At 41.8% G+C, this 18,064-nt stretch overlaps 1 protein-coding gene across 1 annotated transcript; it reads left to right on the forward strand.

Annotated features, from left to right (window-relative positions):
* Positions 1 to 287: 287 nt before the first annotated feature.
* On the forward strand, positions 288 to 17,875 carry LOC119737564 (DNA repair and recombination protein RAD54-like). Its single transcript, XM_038212014.1, has 22 exons — positions 288 to 678; positions 2,515 to 2,619; positions 3,364 to 3,501; positions 4,619 to 4,679; positions 5,488 to 5,626; positions 6,324 to 6,343; positions 6,573 to 6,622; positions 6,837 to 6,914; positions 7,070 to 7,133; positions 7,263 to 7,315; positions 7,442 to 7,535; positions 8,319 to 8,443; positions 9,656 to 9,806; positions 10,467 to 10,573; positions 11,247 to 11,286; positions 11,615 to 11,647; positions 12,237 to 12,392; positions 13,568 to 13,678; positions 13,841 to 14,043; positions 14,713 to 14,892; positions 15,538 to 15,701; positions 16,791 to 17,875. Exons 1-22 carry the CDS (start codon positions 676 to 678, stop codon positions 16,990 to 16,992), a joined length of 2,277 nt encoding a protein of 758 aa, XP_038067942.1. The 5' UTR covers positions 288 to 675; the 3' UTR covers positions 16,993 to 17,875.
* Positions 17,876 to 18,064: the final 189 nt, after the last annotated feature.

Genomic DNA, 18,064 nt, shown 5'->3' on the forward strand with positions numbered 1-18,064 from the left:
CAGCACGGACCACAGGGACGAACATGAAATCAGGCCTAGCTTCCAGTTTGACAATCATGGTGCGAATCACTGGACGGAATTGTCTCCATCGCTTGGCTTGGACAACTCAAAGGTAGGTTTTTGCATTGTTTGCACTGATTTTTCTGTTCCCAAACGAATAAGGGAAAGAGAGTTAAATCACCATGGGATTGGAGCCGGAGGTTGGCGGACTGCGGACACTTTTTCGAAACTTTGATTGACGCAACTTCCCTACAATACAATCCGTCTGCTTGTCGATAGAGGGCGGTGTTTCGGTTTGTGCCGACTGTTTTGTGCGGGACATTTGCAATACGCGCGGTGAATAAATGCTTCCATTATTTCCAAATGTCCTGTTTTTCTTGCAGTGGCCATTGATATTCATGTAAGGTCATGTTTATAGATAGCTGCCGGTAATTGAAAGGCTTTTGTTGTATCGTTTACGTTTCACAAAAGGTCGAAAATGCTGGCTGGGACGAATGTACAGTTAGGCTTGAAGTTGAATCATTTCATCCTCGATCATGCTTGAATAACAACAGTCACTGAGTCTGAAGAAGTGCGAGTTTAGCTTGAGTAACTCTATTACATTTGTACTAGTCTATGCCTACACAAGATTCGTGACTGATTACAAGAGACTTTCTCCAGCTCTAATAATCTGAAATGGTAAGGTTTGTTCGTAAGTTGTAAGTTTTTATAAATTCTGTATTACAGTACATTCACAATATTACAACTTGCACTTTGAGTTTGAGATTCTGTGAAATTATGTCCCTGTCATCTAGCTGGAGTTACCCAGCCCTACTCCTAGAACTATGAGGCTCCGCGTGATACGCGGAGCCTCATAGTTCTAGGAGTAACCCAGCCCTAAATTGTATCATTGGGTTGTCATTTAGTGGGGGCTGGGTAACTCCAGCTACCTGTCATCATGCATCAGTCTTGAGTAACTCTCGTTGAGTCGCTGACATATGCTCATCAGGAATTCACATGTACATGTACTAGGCCTAACATGTTTACACGTGTGAATTCCTGATAAGCATGTCAGCAGGAGTTACTCATGCTATACATAGCAAATGTTTCCCCCACCCCTCCCCGGCCTCCATAAAAAAAAATCACAAATTTGTGAAACATGACGTGACTAAGTCTAGCCATAAGCAGAAAATTACTTTGAATTTTTTTGCCATGACCATGATGATGTCACGCCCCAACTATCGCATCGGTCCCAACTATAGTTGGGCCTGTCCCAACTATAGTTGGGCCTGTCCCAACTGTAGTTCCACAGTTGGGCTGGCCCAACTATAGTTGGGCCTGTACCAACTATAGTTGGGACGGTCCCAACTGTAAGTTCCACTGTTGGGCTGGCCCATCTATAGTTGGGCCACTCCGATCTTTTTATTTTGCGGGGTCCCAACTATAGTTTACATTGAAGTACAACTGTAAAACGTTCCCTACAGCTCTGATACACGTCTGACTTTACTGGGGACCACTGAAATTAGTTATTGAGGGGGCGAATCTATAGTTGGGCCACTCCAATCTTTTTATTTTGCGGTCCCAACTATAGTGTACATTGTTGTACGATTATAAAACATTCCCTACAACTCTAATACACATCTGACTTTACTTGGGACCAATGAAATTATCTATGGGTGGGGACCATCTGTAGTTGGGCCACCGCAATATTTTTATTTGGCGGTCCCAACTATAGTTTACATTGATGTACGACGACTGTAAAACATTCCATACAGCTCTGTTACATACTGTCCGACTTTACTTGGGACCTTTGACATTAGCTATGGGTGGGGCCCATCTATAGTTGGCCGGCCATGGCAATCTTTGAATTTTGCAAAATGTTGCTGGACAATCAACCCAGCAGCTGGACAACTCATCCAACTAGGCAGTACCACGTGACCGGCCAGCCTTGCGGCATGCATGCACGACGAATACACGGTGCCAGCGCCGCGGAACATTTAATCCAACAAGATCTATCAAGCATGAAGCATCCGGCGCAACTCCAGTCCTAACTATAGTTGGGCCGACCCAACTGCCGCACTATAGTTGGGACAGTCCCAACTATAGTTGGGACCGATGCGATAGTTGGGGCGTGACAGCGACAGTGGCATCAACTGCAAGATATTCATGACATTCTTCTTTTTTTTTTAAATTATGTTAAAAAATTTGATAAATAAAAGAATATAGCCTACTTAGGCAAAATAAAAAAAAAACATGTTTAGCGTCCTGCCTCTTTGACAAAAAGGAAGGAGGAGGCCCTTTTTTTTTTTTTTTTCTTTTCAAAATGGCCGCCCGACACATTTTTCAAGACAACGCGGCCGGGCTATTTTTCAAGATGGTAACCAGCTTTTTTCAAAATGGCCGCCACTTGGACTCATTGACTATTTCCACAGCTTTATACACGGTATAAAAGTCTAAAAATACGATTTCTTTCGTCAGAGATCGTTAAAATTTATCAATTTTTGTCTTTTTGTTTACGAATCCCATCATGACCAGTTGAGAAGCCTGGCACCCAGTCGTCTAGCTCAGACTGACCGACACAACGGCAAAAGAAAGAGTGCTGCTGAACATGCGCAGGGGGATGATACTGCTTATAACAAGGTAGGCCTACACATGTAGACACCAATTAGGCAAAACAAAATCAGCTTAAATGTCTGACATTTACAGTCTGAGAAGCTGACGAAATGTTTTGCAAAATGGTCCAACTGCAAGGTCTAGAGAGACACCATTTTGGAAGAACAGTCTGGTGGAGCTGTATGTAGGCTTGGTCAAGGCATTCAACGATAGTTTCTGATTATCGATGGAAAAGTAGTGAGTGCATTTTGCGCAGCTACTGCTTATGTTAGCGCTAGCGACCGACCATCGATCATCATCAGACACTATCATTGAACGCCTTGACCAAGGCAAGTAAAGTTTAAAATGCTGCTGGATACTTATAGCTCACCACTCAGTTTAGTAAAATAAAAAAAAAAAACCAAAAAACCCAATAGCACCCAACCTCTAGTACTTAACTAATGTAACCAAAAAAGTTTCGAAGCTTGTTCATTGTAAAAGGCACATTATTACCAAAAAAAATATACAACAGCTGCTGGTTTGTCAAACGTCAAATGGGTTAAAAAAATGTATGCATGACACCCATCTTTGAATGTTTGATTTGTTAACAAACAGAAGGCTTTCATTTCTGTCTTAGCAAATTTCTGTCTTTGAATTAAGTTTGTAAGATACAGAATGGTATCTATTAAATATTTCAATGCAGTACTTGTGAAATTTCTGTTCATGTAGCCCATTTCTTGACAGTCTCATCTCATCAGTTATGAATCTATTTTTTTATTATTTTATTAACAGACGGGGCCTCGTAAGAAGTCCAAGCTCTCAGATGGAGCATCCCAGAAGCCATCGCCCGGTCCGGGGTTCACGTCCATCATGCGAAGACCGCTGAACATGCTGAACAATGCTGGTGCCAGCCCTGCAAGATCTTCTCATGTATGTAGTTTTAAAAAGCTGCTGTAAAATTACTTTCTTCATATTTTTTTCCAGTTTAAGAGCCACCAGTTGCCCCATGGATGACAGCTTAACAAATACTTTTTGGGGAAAAATAAAAGCAAGACATTTTTTTTTTTCAATTGATTCTGGAGGGCTATTCACTGGAAGTTTTTCGCGTATCTGGTTTTCATAGTAAGCTGGATTTAGCAATTTATATGCATTACAGGGTAATCACTGCCTAGCTCTATCCACCAGTCTAATACCAGTCGAAGTCGTTGTAGGGGAGTCAGTCAGTCAATCTATCAGTCAGTCAGTCAGGCTAGTGCATAAAGTGCTCGCCTCTCACCACTGTGGCCCGGGTTCGATTCCCAGCTCGGACCATATGTGAGAAGAGTTGTTCATTTGATTCTCTCCTGTGCCGCGAGGGTTTTTCTCCGGGTTCTCCGGTTGTCCTCCCTCCGGAAAAATCAACACTTTCGATCTCTGGCTGTGCTCTGTGGTCGGACATGGGTCATATGGCGGCAGCCTAAGGCGCCTTTACATGCCTTCGGATCGATCGGCCACGTTGTAGCCACATCCTTTGAATTTTAGCTTCTGAGCTGCGAGTAAGGATGTTTAGTTCCCCCCCCCCATTGTTCAAGATTGGTAAAAAAAAGAGATCAGCAAAAGCTATCGTATTCATGGACACCCTATTGCGTTGCATATACAAGTAGAGCATTTAAAGTTTATCATATACGTTGTTTACCCCACCACCTGCGCTTGCAGTGTAACTGAAGAGAGCTGTTAATATTGGCTAGTCATATCCACAGTTCACCCAAGTGCATCCTACTAGTCATCTTAGTCAATTTTGTGGCCAAGATTAGACTTAAGAATGTCCAAGTGACAAGTGACAGTCGGCCAGTGAGTCAGGTGCTACCATTGTACTAGGCTGGCCCTCTGGTAGCAGCAATAGCCATGTCTAAAATCAAAATAAAAAGTCCTAATGGGTAAAGACTTCATATTTGTATTTGTTCAAGAATTTTCGTTGTTACCTTCTTGTGCTTAGGGCATTTTGTAGGTTTTATGTTTGGGTTGTATTAACTTATCACTGATTTTTGTTGTTGTTGTCATTTTCTAGGAGGATATGATCAGGAGTATCCTCTCCCGACCCTTCAAGGTCCCAATTCCCAACTACAAAGGTAAGTAGTTCAGCTCACAATGTATCAATCCATCAAATTGCTGGAGTAATTAACAACGTTATTTGTAAATAATAATGTGCTTTTGTGAAGCACACATATTCACCAGTACTGGTGCTGCTACAATGTACATCACTACTGCCCTTTGTCACTGGACCCATAAAACCATCTGAAAACAAGCTCAGCTCACTGCGGAGTATACAGCTAAAGTTAAATCAGCTGAAATAAGTAACTAAACATGTTCGTCCTCAAAGGTGTGGATTTTACAATGGCAAAATGTCCTGCCCAGAACTAGAGACACACATATGCACCAGAACCCCATAGGCTGGACCCGAACCCACAACCTACAGAATTACCTACATTGGTGCTCCGTTCCATTCCACGTAACCACAGAAATCTAGACCCTGCTTGTTGCAATCGTTATGGGCTCCGTGTACAAGTACCCCCCTCCACACTGCTCCACAGTGAGAAAAGGAGAGTTGTGGGGAGACCACTGGGAGAGACATTCAAACACATTGCCAACGACGCTTGATGCTCACAAGAAGATGCTACAACCTCTTTTGCACAGTCAGAATAAAATTAGATGTAGGTACTTTGGGCTGTACACGCGCCCTCCAGTATGAGCATGCAGTGCATGTGCTCCATCCACTGGGATCTCAAAAGTGCCCACTCTTATTTGCGTATGGAGTCCACAGTCAAGGTTTCTTTAATTTTGTAGTTCAAAGCAGAGGGGTGGGGAGGGGAATACCGGTCTTCAGAAGCCACTGATGAATTCATTCATTAGATTTTCCTCTTCACTCCCCGCATGTAGGACCCACACTTGCCTCAAGAGGTCTCGGTATCCGACGCCAGGGTTTGCGGCAGCCCCTCCATGACCCCTTTGAGGAGGGCGCCCTCGTGCTGTATGCACCCGAGCAGGTCTCGGCTCAGGAGCAGCTGACAATAGACAGGTTTGATCTTTGCTCTTCTTACTCCATTTTATCCAAAGGTCCACTCGCATCTAGTCTTTTTTGGTCAAGACGTCGTCATTGTCTTAGTATATGTCAGATATGTGTTATCCTTCCAAAAGAGGGCGTTGTCAAAATGTACCTCAACATCTTGGGAATCTTGGGAATCTTGAATGTATTCAGCGCGCATTCAACACCTTGCCTGTTAGCTCCGAACCAAATTCTGCAACTTCAGCCAGTAAGCGTACAAGATGCTACCAGACTTTTGTGCAAATTCAGGGCTGCTCTTGTGTAGTAGGCATGAGTAAAAAAACGGACCATATTTGCCTGCAGATGTGGCATGTGCAATGCTTTCCCCGTGCACTGCCTTCCCCCATATTTCAGGGGGAGATTTTACAAGACTTCCTCAGACGTTGTTGTGATAGCGGTTCGTGGATGACAGTGATTCATTGTGATAAGGCCTTCTTGCGGTAGGTGATTGCGTACATCAAACACAACAAAGTCGTGGCCCAACACTAACTTACATCCAGCTGCACTAGCCAAAGAAACAAGTGTTGGTAATAATCTCCCTTCTACTAAACATTCTTAAGAGTATCCTTCCATGTTCAGTGCACATACATTGGAATTCAGCCATGACGAGAAGAAAAAATGAATTGAGAACTTGTTTTTATTAATTAAAATTTTGTTTCTTCTGTTACAGAGAAAAAATGGAAGTCCACGGTGAGTAGAATAAAGAACCAATATTTCTTTCGATTAGTAACTCTTGCACAGTGGAAGAGTCATTGCAGTCTAAATTGGAAAACAGTCTGTGAAAAATTCTAAGCTAATTAATAAAACTAATTCCTTTTTCAGTTAAACATTTTCTGTCGTTTTTAAAGCATTTTATCGTCAATGAATGGATGAGTTTTTTATTGTTGACATTACTTAAAAATATTTGCTTTCATTTTAGTTGTTGTTGACCCTTTACTCTCCAAAGTTCTTCGTCCTCACCAGAGGGAGGTAAGTCGGTTCTTGGAACAGCCACTTTACTCTGTGTTCATGAATTTCAAACATCACACAATTGTAAACATTGTTTTGTAAAAACTATTAACTATCCATCTGAGCTTAATACAAGTTTGAGTTGGATTTTTAATATAAATGTGTGGTAGAAAACGTTTTAATGTTTTAGCAAGTCGTTAACTAAGTTTTCCTAATTTTGTGCGTTTGTTCCCAGGGTGTTAAGTTTCTGTGGGATTGTGTGACAGGCAGACGTATCGACGACAGCTTTGGTTGCATCATGGCTGATGAAATGGTCAGGACTTTTTTTTCTTCAATTTCCAGTAATAAATGTTGTGTTGCCAATCCTCAAACACCACATTTTCAGAGATTCAACATGTCACATTTGTACCACTGTACCAACTTGTGCCTGGTGGTTTTTCTTACATTATTATTCCCACATTGTTTCAGGGCCTTGGTAAGACTCTCCAGTGCATTACTCTCATCTGGACGCTGCTGAAGCAAAGCCCAGATGGTAAGCATGCTTCCAAAACTCATTCTTAATTTCTGTAGTCTTTCAATAATTGTTGTTTGGCGATGCACCCCTGTATTAAAATTCCCATAGACACCAGCGCTCATCATTTGTCTTTGTGTCGTTTTACAGCCAAGCCAGAACTGGACAAGGTTGTGATAGTTGCTCCGTCCAGTCTCGTCAAGGTATGGATGGGGGTCCCATGTTTGTTTTGCCTGCTGATAACGTGGCCTATAAGTTTCTTCAGAATGACCATGGAAATTCTCTCCTGAAACCTTAAAGCCTTCCTTTATTTCTTTGTTCCTTTGTAGAATTGGCACAATGAGATCAGCAAGTGGCTGGGCAGTAAGCTCAACGCCTTGGCCATTGACTCAGGCTCCAAGAAAGAGATTGACGCAAACCTTGGTGAGTTGAGGAAATCCATTCTTACAAAAAGACTGGCTGAAACTGAAATGAATCGCAAATGTTGCCTAAAAGTGTGGGCTTTTTTAAAGAAAACTTGAAGTTGCTGTGATTTAAAAGAAATCAAGAAATAGGTGATTTGCAACAATTAGTCAGTTGACTAATTTCTGGAAGTAAAGAATGCTATTGACAAAATGGTGTTTCATGGTCAAAAGGTTGTGCATGGTTTTTCACTGTTTCCTCGAAACGTGTTATTTCCACTAGGCCGAAACTTCACCAGGTTAGGTTGCGAACATTCTTCTTTGGATTTAGAGCATGTAGAGTGGTGTTATTATTGGAAACAAACAAAATGCATGAAAAGCAAATGATCCTGTATGCCTCTAACCATCAGGGGTGTGAAATCTCAGCTTTAAAGCTGATTTCAGCTTTTTTTGTTTTGGATTTCAGCTTTTTTCCCTCACTTGCTGTGTACCAAAGTTTTCCAAAGATTTCCAAAGTTCAGCTTTTTTGCACCTTTTTCAGCTGTTTTCAGCTATTTTTATCAGTGGTCACTCACACCCCTGAACCATAATTCTTGTAGATCCCTTAATCCACTTTGAGAAGATTTTTCAGAGTTTAGGAAAGTGGTCGGCAATCACAGTCACTTGTAATTGGACTTTAAATACATGTACCCCTTGAATGTTAGTTCAAGTACATAGAATATACTAGAACTAAAAATTGCTTTGTTATCTGATTTTGTTTTTCACTGAGAATTCTTACCAGTGCATTGATTTTCTCTCCTTGCAGAATCGTTTTTGACTCAAAAAGGTCGTCGCATACTCAACCCCATTCTCATCATATCCTACGAGACATTCCGTCTGCACGCCGAGACCCTGCACAGAGGCTCCGTGGGGCTCGTCATATGTGATGAGGTAACAGCCAACATCCACAACGAAAGACTGATTCAAAATTTAAACTATAGTAGATCACCGCTGTAATGTATACTGCCATTCCAATGCATTCCAAGCATTTGGTTGTAAAAGTATTCAATTTGGACACAAATTATATGATCAATTAGGCCAAACAAAATATAGTTCTGCTTCCGATTACATGGCATTCAAAAATAGGGTAGGTAGGTAGGGAATTTTTTTTTTTTGGCCATTTTTTTTTAATGTATGATCATATGGAGGCGTCTGCGTGTAGTCAAGGGTAAAAGGTAGAAATTGATGGTCTACTGTTTAAACTAGAACAATTGTGCAAAGTCAATTGGCACTGAGATGGAAGAACTAACAGGAAAAAGGAAGAAAATAATCATAATCTTTGGAAAGTATAAGGAAGGAGAGGTTTCTACATGGGAAAGAGGCATGTCCTTAATTTAAAGTGAACATTTTCTTCCACTTCCCTTGCCATGCATTTGAATACAGGTTATTGAAAAAAAAATCAGTAAACACTGTGACTAGTCAAATTCCATCAATAGACAAAAGAGGTAAATGGTAGGTACAGCTGGCATATCAATCACCTCCAGTCAAAGCATGGCTATATCAAATTAACCTGGGGATTCAAAACAGTCACTTGATTGATTTTGACTGCTGTGATGGCATAGCTGAATTTGCCGGGCAGAGAGGGAGGGTTGGCCCACACCATCTATTTAAATTGATGTCTAAGAGCGAAAGGCTTAACCCTAACTCCCTATAGACCCTCTGGCTAGGATGCTCAATCCTCAATCCTGCAAAATCCTCCAATTGTGCCACCAAGAAAAAATTGGATTCAACCTAAATCCTCCAAAATTATCCGTTATTTTCTTGAATTTAGTCTGTGGAGGGTGACCACTGCCTCATTCCTCCAAAATCCTCTGCCAATTACTGCTATGGTTTGAGGCAGTGCGAATAGCATTTAGAAGCAGTGCGGATGAAATATGAGAAAAACGCAGGAATGATTTATGCATGGCTGAACATAACCAATGCAGGATATGGCCTGCTGGCTTGACACAATGCATCCTCCACAAGCAATACATCTTTGCCATTCATCCTCAATCCTCTAAAATCATCCAAAACCGCGGCAGGAGGGTTTTGGAGGATTAGGGTTAAGGAAGGACAAACAGTGCCCATGCATGACTGAAAATGACTAAAAGTTTCATTTTCAAGGGTCATCGATTGAAGAACTCAGAGAACCAGACCTACCAGGCACTGAACGCCATGAATGCCAAGCGACGCGTCCTCTTATCCGGTACTCCCATCCAGAATGACCTGCTGGAGTACTTCAGCCTCGTCCATTTTGTCAACCGGGGAATCCTGGGTAAGATTTTGGAGTCAGGTTTTTTTGGACAGACTTGCCAAAGATGTTTGCGATGTCAGAGAAGGAGTATATGGTTGTTTAGTGATTTTTAGATTTTTGTGTTATGACGTTGGCCTTTTCTGAAACTATGACATCGTTTCTGGCTTTGACTTCTTTTATAGCAGATGAACCATGTGTTGTTCTGTAGTTTTCAAAGGAAATGAAAAACCTAAAAACTGTTGTCTTTGTATAATGGCGTCCCTTGTTACTTTTTTGGTTCCCATACTTTTTGCCTCTGTAGTGGTGTCAACAAAAAAACAACAACAAAAACTGGAGTAAAAAAAAATTGCAGTTGATTAAATAGTCAAATACTAAATTATTTGAAAAATACACGGCCCTCCTCCTGGAAGGAAATAAATGGCACCCTAGGTTTTTTTTCTGGATACTTGATTTCTACTCTAACATCACTCAACGATCTAAGATGCTTACATCAACCCAAGTGACTCCAGAATAGGGTCTGACAAGGAATCCCTATAAAACCTGATAGTCCGGGGTCAGATCAGCGGAGTATCTACAGATTGGGGGGGGGGGGGTGTGTCTTGACGCAAAACCCTCTTGATCCACTCCTGTAGTGATAGGTCCAATGGTGAATGTTCCTTATGAAGTGTCTTCTTTTTGCAGGGACGGCGTCCGAGTTTAAGAGGAAGTTTGAGCTGCCTATCCTGAGAGGACGAGATGCCAGCTGCACTGATAAGGACAAACAGAAGGGGCAAGAAAAACTGCTGGAGGTACGACATGCCAAGTCCTGATAAGGCTGTATACGCTTCCACAGATTTAAATGCATATAGAATCATTTGCTTTTCATGCATTTTGTTTGTTTCCAATAATAACAATACTCAAAAATCCAAAGAAGAACGTTTAACAACTAATCTTAAAGTTTCAGCTCAGTGAATATTACACTTTTTCGAGAAAACAGTTCAAAACCAACCACATCCTTTTCATCAGGAAACACTATTTTGACCATAGCACTCTGTATTTCAAAAAAATCAGTTAATGGGAGACTTTTGAGATGCTGGTGGCAGCAAACAGACCGGTCCTTTTTCCATTGTTTATGTCATACTGAGCAGGCGCACTTAATAGCTTAATGTGACGTAAACAATTGAAAAGGACCGGTCTGTTTGTTGCCACCAATGTCTAAATTGTCTCCCTTTGACTGATTTTTCGAAATACAGAGTGCTATGGTCGCCATAATCATTGGAAATCATCAACACTTCGTGATTGCTTCCAAATGACAGCAAACCATGCAGAATAGTTTCACAGGGTGTTTAGTTACGATGCTTTCATCATTGAAGGGGGCCTTCGTGAGGGTACAGTGACAGCGGACTAAGATTGGTCTATAGTGCCTATGAATTGTTTATGTATGTTTCTTGTTCATTTTTTTTTTAATTTTCATGCAAATAGCTTGCAGCATTGGTTAACAAGTGCATCATCAGACGGACATGTGAGTTCCAAGTACAAAGTTTGAGCTATGACCTTTTTTTGGCAAATTGATTTAACTTATTTTCAAGTAGGTAACAGATTTGGAATATTGACAAAGATTGACAGGTTCACATAGTTAACGGGTGTTGTAAGAAATGAAGTTTTAATCTTTTTTTTGGGGGGGGGAGGTATTGGGGTTGGGTTGGTCGGGTTTGGGAGCAGAGTTTGATACAAAACTGTTGCAATTGGTTATGGATACATGCATTCCACTAGTATTCCAGGTGTTTCCATACATCATTCAGCATGGTCAATCCCACAATTTATTGTGTTTTTTTTTGGTTTCATTTCAGCTGCTCTCCTTACAAAGTATCTTCCAGTCAAAAGTGAGTTGACCTTTGAATTCCATAGTACTTCTTTCTCTCTCCTTGTTACTAAATGTCCATTTGAAAATGTAGTACATTGTAGAAAGGGTAAAACATAAAGGAAACCATTTATCAAAAAAAAAAAAGGTTTGATAAGTCAAACAGTTATTGCCAAAATAAATTTAATATATAGAGTTGATTGATTCCCATTTGCTATTTCCCGGGTTTGCAGCATTGCCAATTTTGCTAGCATCGTGATTTTGAGTGTGATTCCTGGCTACATGGCACATATGATTATACTTTATGGCTTCTGACTAGCACTTTTGAACGAAGACATTGATAAAGTGGAGGAACCGCCAACATAGAGCTGGATAGCTCAGTTTGTAAAGCAGTGGAATGGCAATCCGGAGGTCACGGGTTCAAAGCCTGCTCCAATCAATTCCTTTGCTCAATATTTACGTATCATAATGTACCAAGTCACTTTCCCTTTGCAGTCTATTTGAAGAAAATAAAATTTAAAAAAAAACGTGACTTTAAAGGCCACTATATATTGGCTGAATCTGAAAGTCCAAAAAGAAAATGGATTGATGCCCTTTTTTTCAATTCACAGTCGAGCAGGTTGTGTGTTGCAACTTGACGCCCCTGCAAAACGCCCTCTACAAGCAGTACGTTGACAGTAAGATGAGGGAGTGCACTGCAGCCTCCAAAGGCAAGCCCGCCGCATCGTCGCTGTCAGCAATCACACAACTCAAGAAACTCTGCAATCGTAAGTCACTCCCTGAACCTATCCCTCCCAAGATCCTTCCTAATTCACAAGGAGGAATTGATCACAGGAGTGTGGAGCTCAGCAGTATTGTAATCTTGCAAGTACATCACAAGTTGGGGTGGAGTGTTGGTGGAGGAACAGGGGTTTAAATCCAGCTGCTGGCCCCATCTTGTGTCCTTGGGCAAGACTTGTATTCGAGTCACGAAACATCAAGTCCAAGTCCGAGTCCGAGTCACATTTCTCGAGTCTGAGTCCCGAGTCCTCCAGGTCGAGTCCAAGTCCGAGTCATGAGTCACGTCTAACATTGTATTGGAAAAACGTACATTTTAGGGAATTCAGAGATTCAGAGTCACCTTTGATATTGTATTGGAAATACGTACATTTCAGGTGCTGTAAATTTCCATTTTCCCCACAGCTTTTCTCTAATTTTTTTCAGAAAATGAAGAGTTCATTTGCAAAAACAGTTATAAAGGCAATTCGGACAAAACTGGTATTGGCCTAACTTTTGCATTTAAAGTTCAGGTGTTTCAAATATGTTTTTTAGACTTCTATATTTTGTTAAGTGTGAAATAACCCAATAAACCCGTGCAGATCAGCAGACTTTTCATATCGCGTTATCGCGATGCGACAGCAATACACGTGTGACCGACAGGACGTCTGACAAGAAAAGTCTGGTACCTTACCCTATCAATCTTGCACCAATGCAGTATTACGTGCGGACGGCGGGGTACAAGTTTCGGTACATTGATTTCTTTAATCAATATATCGGTAACCGGCCACGGCCACGCATGCACTGCATCGAGCGCCCTGTACATGTATTGCACAGTAGAGAAAACGATCGACTTACGTAGGCCTATGTGCGCATGTGCAGTGCAGTAATTCCCGTCGAGTCACAAGTCAGTTCGAGTCCAAGTCCGAGTCCATAGCCCTGGGTCCGAGTCCGAGTCGTAAGTCAGAGTGACTGGAGTCCGAGTCCGAGTCATTAAAAATGTGACTCGAGTCAGACTCGAGTCCGAGTCACGAGTCATACAAGTCTGCCTTGGGCAAGCCACTTCACCCGCACTTGCCTCTCTTTAGTAACTGGATGGACCCGGACATAGACATTTGGACACAAGCTTTATTATTATCCAGATTTTAGTGCATTTTATCACGACGTCACACAATTTCTTTTGCAGATCCAGCCTTAGTGTATGACAAGTGTCGTGACGGGGACGGCGGCTTTGAAGATTCTCTCCAACTATTTCCTGATAATTACAGACCGGGGAAGCTCCAACCAGATCTATCGGGTAACAGACAAATAAAAAAATATCCACATCGTAAATTTCTAAAGGTCATTTTCAATGAATAAACAACAATCAGAAACCAGCTGGGTTCACTTTTAGTCAGCTATGCCCTTAACATAATCTCCTATTTTGACGTCTTTGATTTGCCATCCATGTTGTGTCCAGGCAAGATGCTAGTGCTGGACTACCTCTTGGCGGTAACTCGTACCACGACCAGCGACAAGGTGGTCTTGGTGTCCAACTACACCCAGACGCTGGACCTGTTTGAGCAGCTCTGCAGACTCAGGGGTTACATCTTTGTGCGTCTGGACGGCAGCATGTCCATCAAGAAACGGGCCAAGATAGTTGACAAATTCAACAGTCCCACGGTAAGGCCTGTTTAACCCTAACACCCTGGGGTATTTGGACTAGAAACCCTGCTTAACGCAGCAACACGCAAAGCTTGTGAAGATGACAAGCCTGCTCAGTGTAGCAAGATCCATCAGGTCAAAACTCTCAAGGCCAAACTTTGCCCACTAAGGATACGTAGGATCATTTCCTTTTTGTGCATTTTTTTGTTTGAAGCAACAAAATTAGTCAAATCGTAGAGAAGCATGGAAAATATTTATATATATTATATTTAACTTGTTGAAGTTTCAGCTCAAGTTTCAGCTCAATGAGTGGTTATATTTATTTTTAAAAAGGGGAAATGTATACACGGATTTTGAGGCCTCGTAACTAGATTTAGTTGGTAACGCATGCAAATAACTGTGCCCACAGGCACATTTTCTTAAACCACCTTCATTCATTTCAAGCCAAAATTTTCTTCAGGGTTTTTGATACCAGTCCTGTTTTCACTTTAAGCAAGGGTTTTGTCTGTTTATTGCTGGGAACATTTCTGGGTAATTGCAAACATTCCTACGTGCCTTTTACCTATTTTTTCTTTGAAGCAATTGTCTTCTGTACTCAGCAAATGTGTAGCGTTCCAATTTTTAAATTTTTTTTTGGTTTAATAGGTCCATAACTTAGCCTCCCTTTGTTGCCTTTTATCTACACAGAGTCCTGAGTTCATCTTCATGCTTAGCAGCAAGGCGGGAGGCTGCGGTCTGAACCTGATCGGAGCCAACCGCTTGGTCATGTTTGACCCTGACTGGAATCCGGCCAACGATGACCAGGCCATGGCAAGGGTCTGGCGGGATGGACAGAAGAAAGAGTGCTTCATCTATCGGCTGCTGGCCGTGAGTAAACAGGTCGAGCTGGTAGCAACTGCTTGACTCGCCAATACTGATAACTTCATTGCTGGAAATTTGAGAGGGGCCCTTAGAAGGTTGTGAATGGTTCCTGGCTGACTTTTGCCAAGCATGTATATGTGACCGGCTCCACAAAAAAGGCTATTAAGTCGCGCTGAGCATTATTGTGTAATGGCCCGCTCAACATTGAGAGGGTGACAATTTCGTCAAAATATGATCTTCATTTTTGTCATGAATGACATCTTTAATACCTACAGTTTCAGGTTTCATTCACAGAAATGTTGATTTTGCTGAACAAAGTGGTCAAAAACAACCGTTTTGTGTGCATCATTCTGTTGTTCTACAACAAGGTCAGCTATTTCAGAGCCTGTTTTCTCAGTTGTGTAATTTATCTCCAAGGAAGTAAATAATATGCAATTACATGATATCTTCAGAATGGGAGGGACTATGGAGCTCTAAATGAAAGCTTACATTGTGGGCTTTCCAACCATGTATATAACTCTATTTCACTTTTTTTTGCGACATAATTTTTTGTGGAGCCGGTCACATATTGCTTTAGCAGTTTTGTTGGAATCAAGGGCACCTCTGACTGACTTCTTTTTTATTTTTGCTTCTTTGGGTGTAATTTGTCAGACGGGAACGATAGAAGAGAAGATTTTCCAGCGTCAGGCCCACAAGAAGGCTCTGTCCAGCTGCGTAGTAGACAATGAGGAGGATGTGGAAAGGCACTTCTCCCTGGATCAGCTACGAGACCTGTTTCCTCTCAATGAGTCCACCATCAGTGATACGCATGACAAGTAAGTGCTTGAAGCTTGCATCAACGTAGGATTAACAAAATCTTGTTAAAACTCAGTCACTTTGCCTGACCATAATATTGCTCTTTCATCGTAAAAGTAAAGGGGACGAACCTGTGTTCACAGGAACGGAGTGCCCATCTCTCTTTCATTAGCGATTGGGCCAGACTCATATGCTGCTGTGGGGGGATCGCCACACCTCCTCCACAGCGAGTCTGTTACCTTCCCAGCATTGAATAATGCCGGTACCCATTTAACACCTGGGTTGAGAGGGGTAATTGAGGTAAAGTGCCTTACTCAAGGGCACAACACGCATGTCCACGATGGGGCTCGAACTCACAACCTCACGATCATGAATTCTGTGCTCCACCGCCTGTGCGTCCCTCTTTCATGGGACTTGTCCATTATTATACCTGTTAACAAATAAGTGGCAACTCTCTCCCGCATTTATGAAAAAAGTGATCGTTGGTGGCACAAGTCTAGCACAAGAATGCTGGGAATGCCATAAACTGTGTCAATGAGGCAGTAAACAAAAAAGGCCTTTTTTTTTTTTTACGTCGCGGTAAAGCTCCACGTCATGATACGGCTGTATTCCTTAATGTCATCTAAACGGGCGCGTAGCAGATGCTCCCGACGGCTCTTATTTTGCTTCTGGCTTTTAGTTGAGAGGTGGAGCAGCTTTTTAACTTTTATTTTTTACGACTGAAACTCCCCATATTTAGTTTTCCATGATTGTTGATTGTTTCAAGTATAATCTTCAAAATCAGTCAATATTTGCCACATTGAGGTGATCATCATTAAACAGTGCCCAATAACCATTCCCGTCACTAAAGAAAGCCCCGTCCTCAACAGTGACTACAAGTCGGGGTCAGAGTCCGGCTCTTAAGTGCCATTGCTGCCCATTTGAAGACACTAAGCCCCACCCACCGTTTGTTTGCATACACCTGACCAAAAGTCATGATCTGATTGGTCTATGCACTCTGCTTGAGGGACAGGCACAAAGGTCCATTGGCCTCTGTGTGGTGACATCTTAATGGTTCACTTGTGCAAATCAATCTAATCTACTTGTCCTACTTTTTTTTTTTTTCAAAGGATCAAATGCCGTCGCTGTGTCAACAGCATCCAGGCACGCCCGCCGCCAGCGGGCACGGACTGCAACAGTGACCTGGCCCACTGGAACCACTGCGCCAGCAAGCGGGGAATCCCAGACGTGGTCCTGAAGCAGGCGCTTGAAACCAACCGAGTCACGTTTGTCTTCCATCACCGATCACATGAACAGATTAAGACTGTTTAGTGAGACGTCCGGCTTTCCTGCCGTGTTGCAGTCAAGGTTCTCCTAGCTGATGGATCGCGGGTACCTCACAAGTCCAGTCTCAAGTAGCACGGGTAGAATTATACCATGAAATGACTTTAACACAGTTCATTGGAATAGCTTGTGAGTTGACTATTCGGACTTGGCGACCAGTGAGTGACTTGTAATGGACTTGTTTTTTATTACAAGTGCCGTGACTGCATGTCTGCTTACCTATTTGGCTGTGTGTGGTTCATAGACAAGCTTTATCAGTATTTATTTAATTTTCACACAGGCTCTGAATTGTTAAGCCCGACATTACGGTGGCTAAAGTAAAGCTAGCCATCTTCCTTTAATAAAATATGCATGCCACTGCCATGAAAACTGCAGGATAGAAAAAATAATAATTCACAGGAAACTTTAAAAATGAATCCGCTAATTTAAAATTCTTGTGTCGGAAAAGCTTATAAATGGCACATTTACCCGAGTGTAAGTTTCCAAGAGGGGGATTTAGCAGGCATTTGTTGCCATTTTCTGCATGATTTTCTTCTTTGTTTGGGTGGCAAGGTGGGGGGGGGGGGGTTAAGACCCCCTAACTCCGCCCCCATTAGATCCCACTCTAGAAAATTTGGTATTACTCAGTTTTTACAAGATAAACAAAGAAAGTACTGGAAGATTCTTGTATTGTTTGATGCAAAGTTTCTATTTTGGTATTAGAGCATTGTATTTGAAAAGGTTATTTCCAAAACGCGATAAATGTCATTTTGCTCCCTTTCAAAATCTCACCCTCCCCTGGCTGCCCAATGTCAGTTGCGACAGGTTTAATGTAGTTAAATACATGTACGACTTAATAAATTAATAAAGCGAAAAGTGAAGTTTAGAAACAGCTGTGTTTTTATTCTCCTCACGTAATCCCCTAATAAAAAATATCTACAAGCCCATAATACACTGCTTAAATCAAGTGCAGAACTTATGTATCAAAATGTACAGTATAAAATCCAATGTGTGCTCTCTTAAGCAAATATGAAGTACTGCCAGAATACCCTGTATGCTGTAAATGCACCAGAAAAAAATG

This window comes from Patiria miniata, unplaced genomic scaffold, assembly GCF_015706575.1.
Source record: "Patiria miniata isolate m_02_andy unplaced genomic scaffold, ASM1570657v1 HiC_scaffold_3, whole genome shotgun sequence".
Taxonomy (NCBI): domain Eukaryota; kingdom Metazoa; phylum Echinodermata; class Asteroidea; order Valvatida; family Asterinidae; genus Patiria; species Patiria miniata.

Coding starts and splice junctions, on each gene's coding strand:
- LOC119737564 (XM_038212014.1), top strand. Junction 4,680..5,487: donor CCCAATTCCCAACTACAAAG/GTAAGTAGTTCA, acceptor CCCCGCATGTAG/GACCCACACTTGCCTCAAGA. Junction 11,287..11,614: donor GTGCATCATCAGACGGACAT/GTGAGTTCCAAG, acceptor GTTTCATTTCAG/CTGCTCTCCTTACAAAGTAT.